Source organism: Sciurus vulgaris (assembly GCF_902686455.1).
Source record: "Sciurus vulgaris genome assembly, chromosome: 17".
Taxonomy (NCBI): domain Eukaryota; kingdom Metazoa; phylum Chordata; class Mammalia; order Rodentia; family Sciuridae; genus Sciurus; species Sciurus vulgaris.
The window spans coordinates 60,740,751-60,760,592 of NC_136478.1; the positions used below are offsets into that span (position 1 = coordinate 60,740,751).

General features: G+C 51.4%; 2 protein-coding genes across 2 annotated transcripts; one reads left to right on the forward strand and one right to left on the reverse strand.

The window, feature by feature from the left end:
* The first annotated feature begins 1,106 nt into the window (after nt 1–1,106).
* On the forward strand, nt 1,107–2,653 carry FTL (ferritin light chain). The gene is made up of 4 exons (XM_079118466.1): nt 1,107–1,428; nt 1,596–1,742; nt 2,060–2,185; nt 2,337–2,653. The coding sequence occupies exons 1-4, from the start codon at nt 1,327–1,329 to the stop codon at nt 2,487–2,489; spliced, it is 528 nt and encodes a 175-aa protein (XP_078974592.1). The 5' UTR covers nt 1,107–1,326; the 3' UTR covers nt 2,490–2,653.
* Nucleotides 2,654–3,978: 1,325 nt separating this feature from the next.
* GYS1 (glycogen synthase 1) lies at nt 3,979–19,723 on the reverse strand. Its single transcript, XM_079118462.1, has 16 exons — nt 19,392–19,723; nt 17,705–17,886; nt 15,765–15,956; nt 14,729–14,914; nt 14,338–14,482; nt 13,358–13,475; nt 12,502–12,622; nt 12,125–12,231; nt 10,693–10,752; nt 10,524–10,602; nt 8,835–8,948; nt 8,443–8,569; nt 7,371–7,466; nt 6,805–6,968; nt 6,008–6,085; nt 3,979–5,883 (listed from the first exon to the last, which is right to left on the reverse strand). The coding sequence occupies exons 1-16, from the start codon at nt 19,507–19,509 to the stop codon at nt 5,563–5,565; spliced, it is 2,208 nt and encodes a 735-aa protein (XP_078974588.1). The 5' UTR covers nt 19,510–19,723; the 3' UTR covers nt 3,979–5,562.
* Nucleotides 19,724–19,842: the final 119 nt, after the last annotated feature.

Below are 19,842 nucleotides of genomic sequence, written 5' to 3' on the forward strand. Positions count from 1 at the left end.
CCCCCAAGATCAGGGTCCTGGTTTGAACCAAGCCCTATCAACATGGACCTGGCACACTTTAAAATATGTTTGAAAAAAGATTGACACCCTGTCTGCAGGTCCTCAGACCTTGTTCCTCCAGGACACAGGGCTGTACTTTGTGACTGAAGGAGCAGGTGTCAGGAGGACTCTTGGACAACTTCAGAGGCACTGTTCCAGGACAACGAATTCTCAGCCTCTGGAGTTCCCTCCAGAACAGTTCCCAGGAAAGCCAGCCCCAGCGAGACCCCCAAAGAGCAAGTCATTTCCTTCCTCTCCATATCTCTACTCCCAATAAGATAGTTGAGCCCCTGAAATAGCGCCAAGACGCCCAGTTTTTCCAGGACTCCCAAGGGCTGTCCAGGGTTCCATGTGTTGCTTCCACCTTTTCAAAATGCCCTTGCTAGGCTTCCAGAAACACCCGCCTCCAACAAAACAAAACAAAAACATTGCCCTTCCCATCTTGCAGCTCGCTTAAAGGGCTTAAAGTCCCCTGGAGGGCTCGGTAAAAACAGGGGCTTCACCTCATAAACACGGCCCTCCCAGTGAAAACCCTAGAGTTCCAGGTTCTTCGTACCCCATATCTCCAAAGATCCCCAGGATCCCAAAATACCACCTCCTTGCCTTTCAAACTTTCCAATGACCTGGAGACCCCTTATTGTGAACAACAAACCCCAGGTAACTGGAGATCCCCTGTTCAGGACACCAGAAAGAACCACTTTCTCAGAAACCCTAGAAGCCCACTTGCTTTCTTGAGACACCCCAGGACTTCAGTCATCACTCCCCAGGGTTTCCCACTGTCTTCATACATCTCCCTCTTCCCTGAAAGACCCCCCTAAAGCCTTTTACTTCCCTGGCACCCAACCCCCAAGCCCCCTTCCCCCCAACCCCTATTTCAATTTCACAACAGCCTGGTGATCCAGGCGCGTGACTTCCCCACCTCCGGGCGGGGGCTTACACTCCTACCTGCTTGTCATTGGTCAGGCCCGGCCTTTAGGCCCCGCCTCCCGCCAGCGCAGATTGGCGGAACTCCCGCCCTAAACGCCCCGCCTCTGGGCGCCAGCGCACTATAAAAAAGGCTGCCCCGACCGCAGCTTCAACCATCGCGCTTGGAGGTCCTGCGGATCTGTCTCTTGCTTCAACAGTGTTTGGACGGAACAGACCCGGGGACTCCCTTTTCTTCTACTTCCAATCGCCTTCCAATCTGATCTCCATTTACCATCTCCGGGACCACCTTCTCGCCCACCTCCTGCTTCCGGGACCAGCTAACTCCGTTTTTTGTGGTTAGCTCCTTATTGACGACCAACCATGGCCTCCCAGATTCGTCAGAATTATTCTACCGAGGTGGAGGCTGCCGTCAACCGCCTTGTCAATTTACATCTGCAGGCCTCCTACACCTACCTCTCTCTGGTGAGGGTCCCTGGGGCGCCGCAGGCCCAAGTTCCCCCTAACCGCGCACCTCTTGTCTGTGCGCATGCGCCAGTCTTCTTTGTTCCGCTGGTAGTCGGAGGGCGGAGTCCGCTCGGCTGATCTCCCCTCCTGCCAGCCTTCCAACCTTTCTCTATTTCTTCCCGCAGGGCTACTATTTTGACCGTGACGATGTGGCTCTGGAGGGCGTGGGCCACTTCTTCCGCGAGTTGGCCGAGGAAAAGCGCGAGGCCTCCGAGCGTCTCCTGAAGATGCAAAACCAACGCGGCGGCCGTGCCCTCTTCCAGGACGTGCAGGTAAATTTGTGTGTGTGTGTGTGTGTAGGTCGTACCCGCGAGGCGCCTTTGAGGTGTCGCGGGGGCTTATGGAGGTTGAGTTCAGTTCTGTGCGGGTTTTTTATCGCTGGACAGGGAGGCACAGAGAATTTCTCCAAGACGCCACGTACAGGCCGCCAGGGGCCTACATCTAGGTCTTGAGGACATACATACAGTTGTTGGAAAGTGGGGGTGATACACAAAGTTTTGGGGGCCAGATCTCTGATACCGACAACTGCTGGGAGTTGTAGTGGGGGTGAGGGAATGTGACCAACCTGAACTGTTTGTCTTCTATACAGAAACCTTCTCAAGATGAGTGGGGCAACACCCAGGATGCCATGGAAGCTGCCTTGGCCCTGGAGAAGAACCTGAACCAAGCCATTTTGGATCTTCATGCCTTGGGCTCTACCCGCACAGACCCACATGTAAGTACCCCTCTCATCCATGGCTGCTTTCTTTTGACTGGGCAAGTAACTTCTAAGCCTCATTCCTACATCTGCCCTTGTTACCAAAGGCAGCTCTTCCTCCATCTTTTCCAGGAATTGGACTTTTAATTTCTCCTCTTCTCTCTCTCAGCTCTGTGACTTTCTGGAGAACCACTTCCTTGATGAGGAGGTGAAGCTGATCAAGAAGATAGGAGACCACTTGACTAATCTCCACCGTCTGGCAGGCCCCCAGGCTGGCCTGGGCGAGTATCTCTTCGAAAGACTCACCCTCAAGCATGACTAGAAGGCCTGGAGCAGTGTGGCCTTAGATGGGGCTCCTTTGCATATCCTGGCATCAGAGCTTTGACCTGAGCCTCTCTCTCTCTCTCTAACCCCTAGGCAGCTTTGTAACCACCATGGAGCCCCTCCTAAACCTTGGACCAAATGAAAATAAAGCTTTTTCCAGCATCTGGTGGTTTTGTGTGTGTGTGTGTGTGTTGAAGACCATGTGACTGGGTTGTGGGGGTGGCAGAGAGAGGGGCCTTGGCCCTTGTTTATTCTTATCTGTTCTGAGACAGGACCCCATCTGTGGGGTAAGTTGCAGTCAAGGCTTCTAGGTTTGCCTGGCTACCTTTCACTGCCCCTCCTAGATGGTGGAGACAGCCTCCGGGGGGTCTAACATACTCAGACCTGGGGTTGGTAGCTGGAACCAGGTACTGCTAGGTCTCAGCAACCTGAAGCAGTTCTGGGCTCTTCCTTTTTTGCATGTGTGGTAGTAGAGCTTGAACACTGAACCCAGGGATGCTTTATACTTTAGCTGCATCCCCATCCCTATTTTGACATAGGGTCTTGCTGAGTCGCCTAGGCTGCCTTTAGATTAAGAGTTGCTGGGGTTACCCGCCTGCACTGCAGCAGTCACCTTTTTTTTTCTGACTTGGTCTAGTGTCTGGCACTCCTAAAGGTGAATTCTACCTCTGAGCTACATGGCCAGTGTGGACTGGAATGGACTTGTTCAAAGAGTGATTGGGGTTAGGTACTGGACCAAGGACTTAAAATTGAAGACAGACCCTAGCAACAGGGGAGGAAGACTGAAGCAGGAGGATCACAGTTTGAGGCCAGTCTCAGCAATTTAACAAAGCCATAAGCAACTTTGTGAGATCCTAGCTCATAAAATAAAAAGGGCTGGGAATGTTGCTCAGTGGTTAAGGCCCCCTGGGTTCAATCTCTGGTACACAAAAACTAGAAGACAAGTATAATTATTAACCCCTTTATGTGGGCAAATTGAGGCCATTGCCTGGGTGTGATATCCAAAGGCTGTTTTCTACAACTTTAGAGATGATAATGGCTCATGTTGGAATAAAACCACAAGACACAATCTGGAATTATTAGGTGGATCTGAGCAGCTGGGTACATATGATGCCCAAGAAGTGTTGAGCTAGGGGTTTGAGGCTCAACACAAACGATGTGAGACTTGGGTCCACATTATCCAAGTGGGAACTGAAGAAGCTTAACAGAAGACTTGGCTTTTGCTGGGCCCAAGCTACAAAACTGCTGTGTCAGTTCTGACCCCCTCTCCCCTCCCTTTAGGGTAGAAGAGACATCTTAAGTGGTTGCTATTTTATCTGCTGTCATCACGCTTGGATGGCCACTCGTGATTTCAGAGAGCGAGGGGAACTTCTGCATGACTGTAACAGAGGCTAACGAGAAAGATGACGACATATCCAGATCCAAAGCAATTGGAGTTTTCTAGTTTCCTGAGTAGTGATTGGCTCAGAGACGCACATATGGCCTAGTGAAGATTAGAACAAAAAAGTTTGTTTTTAAATAGAGCCATCTAGGGGACAATGAGGCCAAAGTACAGAAACCAGAGTCCTGGAAACATGCGAAGCCAATCCATCTGTGATGTCCAATAGGATAGCCATGGACCACTTGTGGCCGTTGAACACTTGCTGATGACCAGTATTATTGAGAAACCACATTTAATTTAAAGAACTACATGGTTCTCATGGTTGCCCTGTGGATCTTTTGTCACAGAGCCCCTTCATGCCAAAGATCACTTGCCACTTGTGCCACTTGCAAATTAAGTCCCAGCTAAGCAGTCAGATGTGCCTTCCCTGAACAACACTGGAATCTTAGAACAGCAATCCAAATTGCTCCAATAGCATGAGATAAGCAACCATGGAGTGGGCCAGGGCAGGGACTAAAATGAGGTCTGGGGGAATCAGGAGTGAGGCCCACCAAGTGCTCATGTCTGACCATATGTGGAATTCTTAAATATAGATGTATTTTTTTCATCTCTGGACACACTCTAATCACACCCCTCCCAACTACAAACCAAGCAGTGCATCAGACACAGCACAGCACACGTGAGGGGTCCCTCCCTTTCACCAAAGCTTGGGGGAGGGCACAGCTTGGGGATGGAAGTACCTTGAGGTAAATGTAGGGCTTCTAGAACCCAGTTATAGATCAGGGGAAAGGGACCAGGATGCAGCACAGTGGTAAGGCTCCAGATTCAGCAGCTGGGACCTAGAACCCAGTGGTTTTACGGTGGGCTGAGCAGTGGGGACAGCTGGGGGGTAGGGGTTGTGCTCAGCAGAGGGATTCTCTGGAGGACAGAGAAAGAATCTCTAGATTCGGAGGAGAGCTCAGACTCAGGGAAGGAGTGGGATCTGGTACAGAAAAGACCAGAAAGGCAGAAAGGTATCTAGACCACATCTGCAAGTGCTCCAGAAGGAATGAGGAACCAAGCAGTTCTGCCACCCCTGGCTTGGCCAAAGTGTGGGGGTTGACAGGAACAGGGGTCGGGGGTGGGTGGGAACTGGACACCAGAGAGGGCCAGAACATGATCCCATCCTGGAGCCGGGTTCTGAGTTGAAATACAGGACAGTTGGCATTCAGTTACTTAAGTCCCTGAAAGGGTCCCATTAGCAGGGAAACCATGTAGTTTACAGCACTTGGTGGTCCTCAGGCAGGGCCTGAGCATGGCGTGCTCTGTATGCTGTAGAATTTGCAAGCCACAAAGGGCTCTAGGAGACTCGGTCTGGAAAGCAACAGGCCAGTTTTCCTAAAACCTCTGGCACCATGGCAGAATAATGGCAGATTCCAGGCCTCTGGGACCCAGTTCAAGCCTGAGGGACTCCAGGGTACAGATAATGCAACCTGAAACCCAAGAAAGGCACAGCATTGTGGTTTTTGGAGTGTGGAGACTCCCAGGGTGGAGCTGGAGGGGTTGGAGTGTATGGCGGAAGGGGCTGGGTTGTGGTCCACACAATGGGTGTGGATACCACTCAGGATCTGGAGAGGGGTTCAGAAATAGTGCTCCCGGCATCCATTCCCTGGAGGAAGGAAACGACAGGCAGGGAGTGTGGAGTGGAGGCTTAGTTGCGCTCCTCACCCAGTGAGCTGGCGGGGCTGAGGGGCTCACTGGGCGTGCTGATTGAGCTGGAGGGCGCAGTGTCCACAGAGTTACTGCGCTTGCTCCCACCAGCGGAAGAGGCACAGGAGGCCCGGCGCGGCCACTCTGGTGCACGGATGTTGCGCCGGTCTTTGGCAGCCTCCTCATCCTCATCGTAACGCTCTTCCTCAAGGGGCCCGTCCCGAGGTTCTTCTTCATCCTCGCTCTGGTGTGGGCTCGAGTGTCGTGAAAGTGAGGGCGATGGTGGCACCGAGGCTGGCCGTGGGTAGCGGTACCCCTGGGTCTGCACACCCGTGAGTGTGGGCACAAACCAGAGTGAGCAGAGGCCCCAGAAGGACACCCACCCCACCCGCGGCCCAGCCCCGCTCTCCAGTTCCTGGCTCAGCAGAAATCCCGGGTCCACTCACCGCATCCTCGTGGGGCTCGTAGGTGAAGTGATCTGGGAAGGCCTTGGCCAGCGCCATGTGGCGTGCAGACATGTAGTACTTGGGGTAAAGGAGGGGAGAAGGTGTCAAGGGACGCAGGAGCCAGACCACGCTCCTGGTGAATCCTGACACCTTTTAGTGTAGACAACACACTCGCCTGCACCTTCCTATGCAAATGTCCACTTTTCTGGTTCTACCCCTGTGTGGATGAGCAGAGCTATGAATGGGCAATCCCTGAATCAATCCCTGAGCTATGTCTCACTAGGGGGGTGGGACTCTCGAGTCAGGCAATGCTTGGGCCACACCCCTATGCAAATGAACTCGGAACCAATGTTCTTCCTCCGGAAGTCCATGCATTTTTTTTTTTTTTTAATTCCGGTACTGGGAATTGAACCCAGGGGTGCTCTGCCACTATGCTGTATCCGCAGGTTTCTGTTGTTTATTTTGAGACAGGATCTCGCTAAATTGCCCAGGCTGGCATTCTCTCTCTCTCCACCCCCCATCTCCTCCTTTCCCTCCCCTCCCCGCTGTCTCTCTTTGAGGTACTGGGGGTTGAACCCAGGGCCTCGCTCAAGCTGGGCACACACTCCACCACCACTGAGCTACAGTCCCAGCCCGTGATTCTTAAACGGGCAGCAATTGTTAGAACTAGGAGAAGTAGGAGGAGGCCCTACCACCTGCACTAACTTTTTGAGGCTGCAGAATTCAAGACTTGGAGTCAGAAGAGGCTGATTCAACCCAGAAAGTGAGGAAGGTGCAGTTAGGGAAGGGGTTCATACCCGGCCTAGGTATTTCCAGTCCAGAAGGTCAGAGAGACGTTCTGTGCGATTCCTTTGGATGATGCGCTGTCGCCGGCTCTGCTGGCAGAAGCTGTAGAGGAAGGAGGTGAGCTGCGAACAGGAATCGTCCAGACTTCGGAACCTACGGTCCAGGATATAGATGCCTGCAGAGGCCAGGGCAGGGTTTTTGTTTGCTTTTTGTACCAGGGATTGAACTCAGAGGCTCTTAACTACTGAACCACATTCCCAGCCCCATATACATATATATATATATTCCCCCCCCCCTTTTTTTTAAAGAGACAGGGTCTCTCCAAGTTGCTGAGGTTGGCTTTAAATCCGCAAACCTCCTGCCTCAGCTTCCCTAGCAGCTAGCATTACAGGTGTGCGCCACTGCGCTCAGCTAGGGTAGGGTTTTAAAAATAGTCTGGGGAGACCTTCATCCTCCCCGGGATTCTGTGGCACTAGGACCGCTCCTCCCCCAGGGCCCCAAAAGTTCGCATTTCCTTCTGCCCAGGACTAAGACTCTCCCTCACTCTTCTCTAACCCTCTGGGACCTGGGCACAGACCGTAAGCTGAGGGATCTGCAATGTGCTCCTCCATGAAGCAGCCGAAGCCGGAGAGGTTGGTAGAGATACTGGGGATGCCCATAACAGTGCACTCAGCTGCAGGAACATGTGAGAAAGGTCCTCTTAGTCAGCTTCCCTCTCACGCCTTCCCTCTTAATTGCAAAGCTTCAATGGCGCCCTCTACCGGCGCCCAAACCAAGTGCCTGGTCGCAGAGCCTACACAATCGTGCTGGGCAGTAGGCTGTCCTCTCCCAGCTTTTCAGAGTAGAAGCTGAAATGCAGAAGAAGCAATTCTCTTGTTCCAGGGACTCAGAATGTGAAAAAGTCCAAAGTTGAGAGATGAAGATTTATTGAACGCTTACTCTAGACCAACGTCCATCCTTTTTTTTTTTTTTTGGTACTGGGGGCTGAACCTAGGGGTGCTCTACCACTGAGCCACATCCCCAGCCCTTTTTAATACTTTATTTAGGGACAGGGTCTCTCAGAGTTGCTTAGGGCCTAAGGTGCTGAAGCTGACTTTGAACTTATCCTCCTGCCTCAGCCTCCTGAACAGCTGCAATTAAAGGCGAGAGCTTCATAGTCTATTTTGACAGGAAGTAGAAGGTTTTTTACTGTTAATATCTCTTGTATGGTACATCTTCTATGCCTTGTTTGATAACTCAATCCTGATATATTTGAGGAATTTATTGTTTATTGTAATTCGTATGTAGAAGTGTTCCTAAAAACCTCTATAAGCTGCAAAAACAGGCAACTCAGGAGAAAACTGTGCTGACTTAGTTATGTTAGTTAATTGTGACTCATTTGCTGGTATTTGGGGACCAAACATTGGCATGGGGGGGGGGGGATCAGAGCGAACAGTGACATCCACTAGATACTGACATCCTCATCTAGTTTTGGGTCACATGAGCTACTGCGTTACAAAATCCATGCTGTAGCAGAACAGACTGTTACCATTGTTCCTGTTTTGCAAAGGAGGGAAAGAGATTCAGGGAAGGCTAGTGCCTTGCCCTAGGATCATGCCAGATCTGTACAAGACCCCAGAACTATGCTGCCCCCTACCTGCTGCACTCACCCGGTGTGTAGCCCCAAGGCTCATAGTAGGAAGGGAAGACTCCAAGGTGGCAGCCTCGGACAAACTCCTCATAGTCCACAGGGAGCAGGGGGCTTGTGGAGGAGAGGAATTCTGGGTGAAAAATCACCTGGCAGTGAAAAAGAAGGGCTTAGCCCAAGCATCTTATGTAGATAATTCCTGGGAACCCAGAGTGGGTAAAACACTTGTCTAAAGCCACACAGCAAGTGGATGACAAGACAGAGATTTAAACCTAAGTCTGTTTGCCTTAAAAGTCAGGGTTCTTTCTAAACACAGCGATGCCTTTGGTAAACTAGAAGGACAGGGAGTTTGAGGACTAGGGTGCGACCCCCGCCCCCTGCCACTGCAAACCCACCCCCAGACAGTGCCTTCACCTTCACCCTGTCGGCACTACTGTTGAAGAGGCCAATTCGGCGGATGGTGGTCAGGATGGGGTCCGAAGAGTCGTCCAGCATATTGTGGGTGCACACAGGGGGAAAAGACTGCCGCTGGAAGGGCCACAAGTGGGGTGGGAATGAGGGAAGGGGCAGAGGGCTTCCTACTCCCCCATGGGCCATGTTGACCCCAGGGATCCAAGGAAACCACAATGCCCAACAGGCCATGGGTAACAAACCCAAGAGACTTGTAGGTTCCTTTTTGATTCTATCTGTAAAGGTTCTTTGCCTTAACTACCGTGCAGAAAAAGAACTGTGATTCACAGCTGTTTTTGAGGCAGAGTTAGTTTCAACATGTCCCAGGACTATGGAGAACTATCACTACTTTGTTCTGTGCTCTTAGCTCTGACATTAAAGGAAACTGAACTATAACTCTCCCAGTCAATGCAGACAGACTGTCAATATAGTAGCAAACTTGTGGGACAGCTGGGAGTTGTAGTTTTCTTAAGAGAATCCCCTCCCCGTCCCTAACAGGAACCCAAAGGAACCACAATTCCCAGAAGTCACAGTATCAAAAAGAAGTCAGAATGATGAGGAAGCTCCAGAGGTTGCTGGGATGGATAATTCTTTGCAACTGTTTAATCATTTCTCATTTAAAGTTTCTATTCACCTTCAGCTTACTGAGTCCTGAGGCCCAAAAAACTACAACTCCCAGCATCCATCTGTTAGCAACAATGTCTATGAGTTAGGTGTGCTACTTGAAGGACATCGGAAATTATAGTTTGGCCAAAAGCAGTTCATATCTGTTTGTGCAACTTAGCTGTCTAGGTTTCCATTCCCCAGAATCACTCACCCTAACTATAGGTACCAAAATCCCTTGACCCAAAGAATGAAAGAACTCTAACTCCCAGAATCCTCTATGGTAAGGGAAATCAGTGTTGCAGAAAAGTCCCAGGAGCTGCTGCTGGGAGACGTAGTTGTCGTTTTGTGACTGACAATTCCCTCCAAGGTTTTTCATCCACCTAATTCCATCAGTCTCATGAATCAAAGAAGATACAACTCCCAGGGGTATGTGGGACCTAAGACACAGATAATGGGATAAGAAACAGTGGTTCCCGAATTTTCAACGTTCTCCAGGGAATGCTAAGGGTTTTAGCTGACCTTTAAGCTCCATCCCAAAGAGGCCCAACAAAACTACCACTCCCAGCAATGCCTGGGGACAGAGAGGGAGACAGTGTGCAGTAAGGCCCAGGGGCAGCTGACACTTGTAATTTCTCTTTTGCAGCCATCTTGACTCTCTGAATGTCCCTTTTACCCTTCATTCACAAACCACAAGGACCCAACAAAACCACAATACCCAAAAGGCCCGCTGGCAGAAGAAGTCACAGAAAGTAGCCTTTCCCAAAGTGCCTCCGGGAATTGAAATTCTACCTGTCATCTCATACCCTTCTGTGCACCTCAAAAATGATCCCTCAATAAAGAATCACCAAAGGGGGCTGGGGAGATAGCTCAGTTGGTAGAGTGCTTGCCTTGCATGCACAAGGCCCTGGGTTTGATCCCCAGCACCGCAAAAAGAATCACCAAAGAAAGAAGAATTCCCAGCAACCTCTACAGTCAGAGATAACATGGCAAGAGGACTTTCAGGGCTGTTGGAAAATGTTTCTCTCTGATCAGGGGTCCAAACCATACCTGTGTGGCAAAGATGGCCCTCTTCATCATGGTGAAGTCTTCCTTGTCCAGCATCTTGTTCATGTCTGGGAGGCTCCCCCTGCAAGGTGAGTGAGGACGTGCACGTGGGAATGAGGTGAGGACAGGGGTTGGGGCCCCCAAGGACACAAAGCGAGGACCAAGTACTCACACCAATAAGGATTCATAAAGCTTCCTCCCGAACTTCTCCTTCACTGTGTTGGCAGTGTCCCTGGAAGGAGCAGAGTAACAACATCAGGTAAATGCCAGCCGCCATTTATTGTCAGGCTTTGGTGGCAGTGGGGAAAGTGAAGTCTGAGCAGAAAAGCCATGTCCTGGGGCTCCAGGATGGAGGATGGGGACCAGGGAAGAGGCCCTGGAAGGTTCAGGTTCCTTGTGCCCTGCATCAGCTGTGTGGCCAGGGACAGGTGGCCTTTCCTCTCTGACTTCAGTGACTCATCTATCAGATGAGGATAAATATAGAACCAACCTCAGAGGTTAGCAATGAAGACTGGAGGAGGTCAAGACAAAAGTGCACAGCGCCCAGCACAGACTGAGCCTTCCAGAAATGTCAGCTATTATTAGGACTTGTGCTCGCCCTGGAGGAGGCAGTGCTAAGCCCCATTTTATAAAAGAAGAAGATTCTAAGAAAGGAATGTTCAGGCACACAAATAAAGCTAGCGAAGAGCCCCGCTGGCATAGCTCTGCTTGCAATCCCTTCCAAAGTGGTAGCCTCGTTTTCTTCTCTGCTTCCATAGGATATGCTGCTCCAGCCTCAATGGCCTCCTTTGCCATTTCTCAAACATTCCCAGGGCATTTGCTGTTCCCCCATCCCTGAAATGCTGTTCCCCAGACACATACAGGCTTTCTTCCTCATCTTTTATCATCTCTGCCCAATGGCAAAGTCAGTGTCATCTGTCCTCACAACCCGTCCCATATTCCAGTCCTGCTTTACTGTTTTAATAGAACACTTTCCCATAGAATTTCTAGAACATGACACTGCTAAGGGCAGAGATCTTATCTCTGTTGCTTATAGCTGTGTTCCAAGATAATGATAGGAACAGGGCCTGGCACATGCTAGATGCTTAGTGAATATCTGATGGTCAATGAATGAATGGGTTTTACAGAGGAGGAAACAGGCTCAGGGAGGGACAGTGGTTTGCCTAAATTCACAAAGCTAGTTAGGATCAGTGGCATGAGTGGAACCTTACTAGGTTGATATCAGAGCCCCGATCATGTTGTCACACTCATCCAGCCCACAACTTCTTACTCCCTTGGAGGGTTTTTTTGTTTTGTTTTGTTTTGTACCAGGGATTGAACCCAATGAGCTTAACCACTGAGCCATATCCCCAGCCCTCTTTTATATTTTATCTAGAGACAGGGTCTCGCTGAGTTGCTTAGGGCCTCGCTAAGTTGCTGAGGCTGGCTTTGAACTTGTGATCTTCCTGCCTCAGCCTCCAGAGCCTCCGGGATTACAGGTGTGAGCCACAGCTCCCTGGAGGTGTCTTGAGCAGTGATTTCACTAGCAATTGATGATGTTACAGAGAGCAACACCAAAACTCCAGGTCTTGGCTGACAGGGCTCCCAGGCAGAGGGCTGCTGACCAAAGCTGTTTGCGCACGGCTTGGCCTTTGAGGGTTTCCACGTTGAAATTGTTGGTCCGAGCTGGCATGATGAAGAAGGCGACCACCGTCTGCTCACTGCCATTCACCTGAGATGAGGAAAAGAAGGAAGCCCGGGATCACATGGGAAGGCCAGGGCTGCCACCTTTAGCCACCCCTGAGCACCTCTACAACCCTTCCATGCTTCTTCCTGCTGAGAACTACAAGACAGTTACTGTCCCCATTGTGCCCTAGATCTTCTTTCTGGGTCTCTACACCCTGCTTCCCCCAACATGGGTTTCCGTAAGTCCATCTGCCTGGTCTCTGATCTCCAGTAATTTTCTTATCCTCCCTTTGCCCCGTCACAGCTGAGGCCTTACTCTGAGCAGATAGTTGAGCCGGGCCAGGGCCTCCAGGAAGACGTCAGCCCCCTTGTTAGAGAACTCGTAGCGGCCAGCAATAAAGAAATACAAGGTCTTGTCCAAGTTGAAGTCCAGATGCCTAAAGAAGTCACAAAGCAGGGTAAAGCCCGGGACCTTCACCCTCTGGTCCTGTTCTCGAAAATATAAATCCCAGAAGCCACAGGGGCAAAGGCAATTTTTTTTTTTTTTTTTTAAATCTAGTACTAGGATTGAACCCAGGGGCTTTCTACCACTGAGCCACATTCCCAGTCCCCTCCCGATTTTTGGTACTAGGGATTGAACCCAGAGGTGCTAACCACTGAGCGACATCCCCAGCCCTTTTTATTTTTTATTTTGAAATTGTCTCATTGAGTTGCTTAGGACCTCACTAAGTAGCTGGGGCTGGCTTTGAACTTGCGATTCTCCTGCACTGGCTTCCAGAGCCACTGGGATTACTAGCATGCATACCACAGTGCCTGGCTCCCAGCCCTCTTTTATTTTTATTTTAAGACGGGGTCTCATTAAACTGCTGAGGCTGTCCTCAAACTTGTGATCTTCCTGCGTTAGCCTCCTGAGCCAATGGGATTACAGGCATGCGATAAGGTACCTGGCTGCAAAGAGTTTTTAGCCAATGCAGAAGCACCATGAAGTCTCTTGGGAGTTGTAGGGTGTTTTTTTTTTTTTTTTTTTTTTTTTTTTGTTAGATGGGGTGCTCCTTTAAGACTCAGCCCATTGTTCTGGAGCTCAGGGACTAGCTGCCCAAGGACTCCTAAGGATCCAGGAGTCCTGATCCCAGCTCTTCTTCTTTTAAAACCTAGGTACTTTGCCCACATACCCATAAAAATGGCCTCGTACAAACTCCTGGATCCGAGCTTTGCTCTGAGCATGGAGGTTCTGGAACTCATGCATGGCAGAGAACTTCTTCACATTCAGTCCATTGGGGGTCACAATATCTGGGATTGGGGAAGAAGGTCCCATGTTTCATTTCTTCATTTGTTCATTCAGATCAGTGTGTTTGGATGAATAAATGAAAGACTCCTTTTCTTTTGCAACTTCTTTGTTTCTCTAGCTCTTCTGTGAGCTTCCACAGTGACCCACTTACTCTGCCACCCAAATGCCTTCTTTCCCATATATTTGTTTATGTTTGCAAGCACAATTACCAGTCACCGCAGCTCCTACAAAAGCTGACCAGGCAGGGATCTGATCCACATCAGAGATCCTGGGAGTTGTAGTTCTTTTGTTTCCCCTTATCCCACCCTGAGATGAGAATGATTAAGTATCCCAATGTCTTACTTCTCCCAGGACACACTCTCTACCTTCAAGAGTCTCTCAGGGACCCAGCCATTTCCTCTCCTCAGAAATTAAAGCATGTCAATGAAAAACTACAACCCCCATCAGCTCCAAGGACAAAATTTCAGGAACATTTGGAGCTAGGCAGACAAAGACCTTCTGGGAACTACAGTTCTCACTCCACACTCATTGAGAATGGGTAATAAGATCTGGGAAGAAAGCCCAGTTCCAACTCTATTTTCCCCCAAAACAAAGTCTACTACCCCTGTATTCCCTTTCAGAAGACCGATATCTACATTAGCCAATTGTTGAATTTACCATTTCTGAAATTAGTATCAGAGACACTACAACTCCCACTAGCCTCTGGGGTATACAGAGCCAGACAGATTCATTTACAAATCATCACCCCAATCCCAGGTCCTTCTGGGAGTTGTAGTTCTCAGTTCTTTATAAAGAGTAGTATTGGCCTTGGCATTGACAGTTGCCTACCTCATTCGTGTCTAGGGACCCCAACCCAGACCCTACCTGGTTTCCTTTTGAGTAGGTGCTGGGCCTCAATGGCAGTGATCTGAGACACAGTTGTGAAGACATGAGCACAATGGGCTGCTGCCCGTTCCATGCAGTAGCGGTGATAGATTTGCCTCTCACCTGCTTCCTTGTCCACGTTGAACTGGGCAGGAAGGGAAGGAAGACAAACTAGGAGTGTTGCGGAGAGGAATGGAGGTCTAGGACTCTAGGGTCTTGGGTTTCGGGGTGGGCCTGGCACCTGAACTCCTGGGTCTAAGGGAGGAGGGGTCTGGGGACTTGGACTCAGGTTCTGGGAGAGGAAGAAGCTTGATCCACTTGGGCTTCCTAGAGCTTTGGGCTGCCTTGAAATCCCTGCAGTCCCCCACCTTCTGCCACACTCCCAGCTCACATTCTCCAGGTTGTTGTAGAAGTCCACAGCACCAGCACACAGATAACGCCCCAGCAGTGTGGCATGGGTGGTGAAGATGGTTGCCACAGGCAGCCGCCTGGCACGACACAGGCAGAGCCCAATGCCTGCCAACCACTCATGGAAGTGGGCAACCACATGTGGCTTCTCCTCGTTCTGGGCCAGGAACTGTGGGGCAAGAGGGATAGGGTCACCATGTCTCCATGTGCACCATGAAAGGAGTCAGCAATCCCCAACATGGACAAGAAAGCAGGGGAAAGGTAACTCCATTACCACTACCACACAGAGTGGGTTGTAATCCCCACAGGACAGGGAACTATAAACTTCAAGGCAGTCAGACCAGCTGGTCTCATCCCCCAGAGACTGATGGGAGTTGAGTTTTTGGTTTTTTGCTTTTTCTTTTTTGCCAGTCTTCTGAAGTTGGCAAGGCTGAACTGGGAAGACTGAAGTTCTAGTGTTCCAAGTTCTGGCTACAACTCCTGGAGACCCCTTATCTCAATCAAGGATGAGCCTTCTGCATTCAACACTAGCAAAAGGATTACAACTGCCAGAATGCCTTGGGCAGGCAGATCCTTAAGTATTTGTCCCTGGGCATGGGAAATTGAATTTCTTGAGCCTTTTAAATCTTAGAGGTCAGAACCAGGATTACTGCTTCTCAGATGGGCTGGTGATCCACAAGCATCCAGGTCCTCATCTGAGTGCTTAAGTTCCAGCAATATTGGATTAGAGAACTACAACTCCCAGAATTCCTAGGGGCCAGTCCTCTGCAGCCCAGCCTCCTTTACTCAGAAAACTGGAGTAAATGCAGCTAGGGTTGGCAGTTTGGGTCTCTGAGGAAAGAAGAAGCCGGCCCTCTGGATGTCCATATCCCCAAAGGTCAGATTTAATTCTTGGAATCAAGAACCTACAACTCCCAGAATGCCTTGGTAGAAGCCCATTCTCTGCCCAGGGGCTGATGGTAATTGTAGTTTCAGGCCTGGGTGGAGCAGCTTGAGATGGAGTCAAAAGTGGAGCCTACCTCACCCAGGAACCAGGTAGTGAGGAAGCCAAAGAGGACGGCATCGTTGGCCTCGCGGTCATACCAGGGCACCCCGATGTTGCAGGTGTCCCAGAGCTCTCCCTTCCAGCGTTCCAGGGCCCAAGCTGAGGCCCCCACGTCCAGGAGCACCACCAGGGGGCCCCCCTCAATCAGCCAGCGCCCAAAATACACCTGAGATGGGGTACAGGGAAGCTCAGTGTTTCTGCAGTTTTCCTATCTGTTGGCAGAAGCCCAGTTCTCTCATCCTTTGTATCTGCTGCTAATTTCTCACCTGTTGCCTTACTTCTGTTTGCTGTGAATTATTTTTGCCACACTCTTTTGCCACCTCTCTTCGAAAATTTCCTGATCCCTTGGTTAGATTCTGTAACTGCTACCAGTCTCCCACCCACTCCCTCCTTTCACTCCAGGACTCTGCCTCCACTGTCTTACTTCCCCTACCTGCAACCTGTTTCTGGGTCTGCTGCCCTTCTCTACTAAGTTCTGGTGCTTTCTCCCCTCATCTTCTGTCTGTGACTACTTCCTTCCACTGGAAGTTTCGCCTACTATTCCTGCCACCACCTGCACCCTACCTCCCTGCTTTGTTTCTGTCCCTTTCATCATATATTTGTCACCTGCTACTTCTTCCTTCTGTCCATAGGCCCATTTTGTAGTCTGCGGCCACCTTTCTAGTACCTCCTGTCCTCTTCCTGTGCCCTAAGGCTGCATTTTTCTACCCCCTGCCACGTTTCTGAGACTTGTTGTCTCATTTCAGCCCTTGCCACATTTTTCTTGAGACTGTGGCCTGGGTTCTGGGCCTGCTGCCATGCCTCTAGCCAGGGCACGAGGACTCATCCTCCTCCTACAACGCCAACCTGGCTTTTCCCTGCCAGGAGCCTCACTGGGACGCCCCTCCTCCTCCCAGCTGTTGTCTGCCCTTTTGCTGGGGGGGCTATTCTTAGGAGCAACTCCCCTGGGAGAGGGACTGGGCTGTGCTGGGGTCCCTTAGGGACACAGTCTGGCCTGACTGGACTCCAGACCCCACCCCAGACACACTATGAATGAGTGGAGGAACCACTGTACCTCTGCCTTCCAGCCTCCCACCTGTCTGACCCTCTGACTCCTGCCCCATGGGCCTCTCCTGAATGGCAGCTGCTTTCCTTTCAGTCTTCATCCTAGGGCCCTGGAACTCTCCACTCCTTTTTCTTAGACTCAGGATCTGCTCATCTCAGACTCTGTCCCTTGCGTCTGTCCACATGCCTCTCCTTTCTTAATCAATATTCTTTCTCTCTGAAGCATCCAGCAGCCTCTCTCCTGTACCTCGGAGATGTACATCCCTCTCCCTTGACAGCCCATCTGCCTCACTCTCCACACTGGCTATTTATAAGTCATGATGATGGTGGTGGTGGTGGTGGTATCAATGATGGTAATAGCTCATACCGCAGGGCTAACTTCCTACAGGAACCATGCCAAAGATGTTATGATTATTGACTTTTCACCCTCCCAGCACCCCTTCAAGGTAGATGCTATTAGCACATTCATTAGCCAAGGTCACCCAAGGCAGCAAGCAGAGGCTGACTTTGAACTTCAGCCTTCAGAATCTTGCTCCAGCACACTTGCCTTAGCCCAAGCCCACCTCCCTCTGGCTGGCTGTCTTTCTGTCTAGCTCCTTTTCCATCAGGGTCTTCTTGGATCTTGGTTTCTTAGATTCATCTATCTCTCTGTCTGTCCATTCACCAACAAACTGAATCCACCAGCTTGAACTTCATGGGTTCCTGTGTCTGTCCACCTATCATTCTTTCCTCCTCTACGTATATCTGGCTTGGTGCTCCCTGTGGCTGTCCATGCCTCCCGCTCTACTCCCTGCCCCTTCCTTCTCCATTCTCTGCTTATACCCTGCTGGAGGGCCCTGGGCTCCTTCCCTCAGCCATGCCATGTCCCACCTTGCAGCCCTTGCTGTTCATGGAGTCCAACGTCCTCTTCAGAGCTGGGGTTGGGGGCTCCAGCAGCTCCACCTGGGTTCTCACACCCTGCTCCGTGTACGGTCCCACCAGGTAGTAGTTGTCGCCCCACTCATCCCCTGTCACCTTCGCCTTCGTCTGGAGCACCGTGTAGATGCCCCCCACTGTGGGCCCAAGTGCATGAGGGCAGGCCCCAGCTGAGGTCCATAGGTCTGGGACCTGGGGTGGGGGGTGAGACCCCAGCCCTCCAGCTCAGGGCAAGAGGGGACTGGGAGCCCATACTTTGGAATCAGAGGAGAGGGAGTAGTGGTTGGAGGCTTGGGTCAAGGAGACCGGTCTGGAGGGTAATCCTCCTGGGTCTACGGGAGAAGGGGGCTGGGATCAGGATACTGAGCGGGAGGGAGCGTGAGTTAGACTCCCGGGTTTGAGGGAATTGGGGACTAGGAGCTTGAGGATGGCAGAGGCTGAGAATCATTGGGACCAAGCTTTCAGGAGCTGGGTTTAGATTCCCAGTCAGCTCCAAGACACAGTGGGGAGGATCCTTTTTCATTGCCCTATTCGCCTTTCTAGTTACCCAAGAGAAGCCTTAATTGTCATTCCCTATCCCCCAGGATCCCTGCAGATCTGTCTCTGAAGTCCCCTCTCCCTGACTGGGGACACAGGCTTGCAGGGCCCTGGTCCTCCCATGATCCCATCTCAAACCCAGGAGTCTGGGCCCCTGGGAGCTTCCTCGCCTCTTGGAGCCCAGGCCCTAGCAATACATGGCTCTGGGTCCACAGGCCCCTTCTCATGCTGGGAGGCCCAGTCCCTTTCTCTCCGAGTCCCAGCCAAGCAATCCTAGACTCCACTCTTCTGAGGAGTGAGATTGAGACTGCCTAGTTTCTGGGGATTCCAGCTTCAGTCATCTCCCAAGTTAGAAGCTGGGGCTCTTAGAAGCCTAGGACATAGAAATGCAGGCTCCCCGCCACTCCCATCCTAGAGCCCAGCCCCTGACCAACTTAGGACTTCCCAGCCTTCCCCATTCCAGTGCTCATATGCCCAAGATCATGGGTTCCACTTCTCCTAGGAACCCATGTCTCAGGGCCCAGATTCTTTTAAAGCCCAGGCATTTTGGCCTCCAACTCCCTCCCACCTTAGCACCTAAGAATTAGGGTCTCCAACCCCTGCCCATCTTTATTCTCAAGTAGCCCGATTCCCAGATGCTCTTACAACAACCGATGCATCCTATCTCCTAGTGGCTCTCTCACTAATCCAGAATTGCACCCAGAGACCATTTTCTCCAGGACCACAGTTCTGAAATCCCAGCTGCTCCCCAGGTTTGCATGCAGAAGTCCCATCCCCCCGGCCACTCCTTCCCTTTTCAGGACCCAGATCTCTGGTCTCTGGGAAGCCTGCCTCCAGGACATAGGAAGCTTTCATTTTAGTGCCCTCTCCTCTGAGACACAGTTGGAACCTGGAAGGCTCCTTCCATCTTAAGTCAAGCCCCTCGTCCCTTCCCCGCGCTGGGCCTAGGAGACATATTCCAGCCCCTCGCCAAGGACATAGGAGTCATAGAAGCCTTGCCCAGAACCGAAGAGTCCTCAATATAGTTCTGCCCGCCTGAGTCAAGAGTTCCGGGCCCCCATCCCCGACCGCCCTAGTCTAGGGCCCGGACGCCTGACGTGCTCACCCTTGTTGGCCACCTCCCAGGCTACCTCGAAGAGCACCGTGTTCTCCAGGTCGAACTCATCCTCCCAATCCTCCAGTCCTGGCAGTGAGGACATGGACAAAGTGCGACTTAGAGGCATGGCTGGCCCGGAAGGGGTCTCCGAGGACCACAGGTGGGGACTCCGGAGGTGTCCAGGGAATGCACTAGGTAGGGTGAGGGGCCGGGTAGCGGGTGTCCGACGGGAAGCTTGCAACGCGCTCGGCTTCCTATTGCACGACCGCACCCCCGCCCGGGAGCGTTCTGACCTGGGCAGGAGGCGGCCGCGGCGTCACTGAGTTAGGTGGTGGCCCTGCAGTGAAACCTTGCGGCCACCAGGAGGCGGTGCCCGCCCCCAGTCAGCGCCATTGGCCCGCGCCCGGGGGCGGAGGTTCCCGCGTCTCCTGATTGGTGGAGAGGACCAGGTTCGCTCGGC

Bases quoted from the DNA above. Each gene is read 5' to 3' on its own strand.
- FTL (XM_079118466.1), top strand. From the start codon at position 1,327: ATGGCCTCCCAGATTCGTCAGAATTATTCTACCGAGGTGGAGGCTGCC. The intron at 1,429-1,595 runs GTGAGGGTCCCT...TTCTTCCCGCAG, and splicing joins CCTACACCTACCTCTCTCTG to GGCTACTATTTTGACCGTGA. The intron at 1,743-2,059 runs GTAAATTTGTGT...TCTTCTATACAG, and splicing joins CCCTCTTCCAGGACGTGCAG to AAACCTTCTCAAGATGAGTG.
- GYS1 (XM_079118462.1), bottom strand. From the start codon at position 19,509: ATGCCTCTAAGTCGCACTTTGTCCATGTCCTCACTGCCAGGACTGGAG. The intron at 6,969-7,370 runs GTCTGTGCCCAG...TGGCCTCTGCAG, and splicing joins TGCAGATCCCTCAGCTTACG to GCATCTATATCCTGGACCGT. The intron at 6,086-6,804 runs GTATGAACCCCT...CTTTACCCCAAG, and splicing joins ACTGGAAATACCTAGGCCGG to TACTACATGTCTGCACGCCA.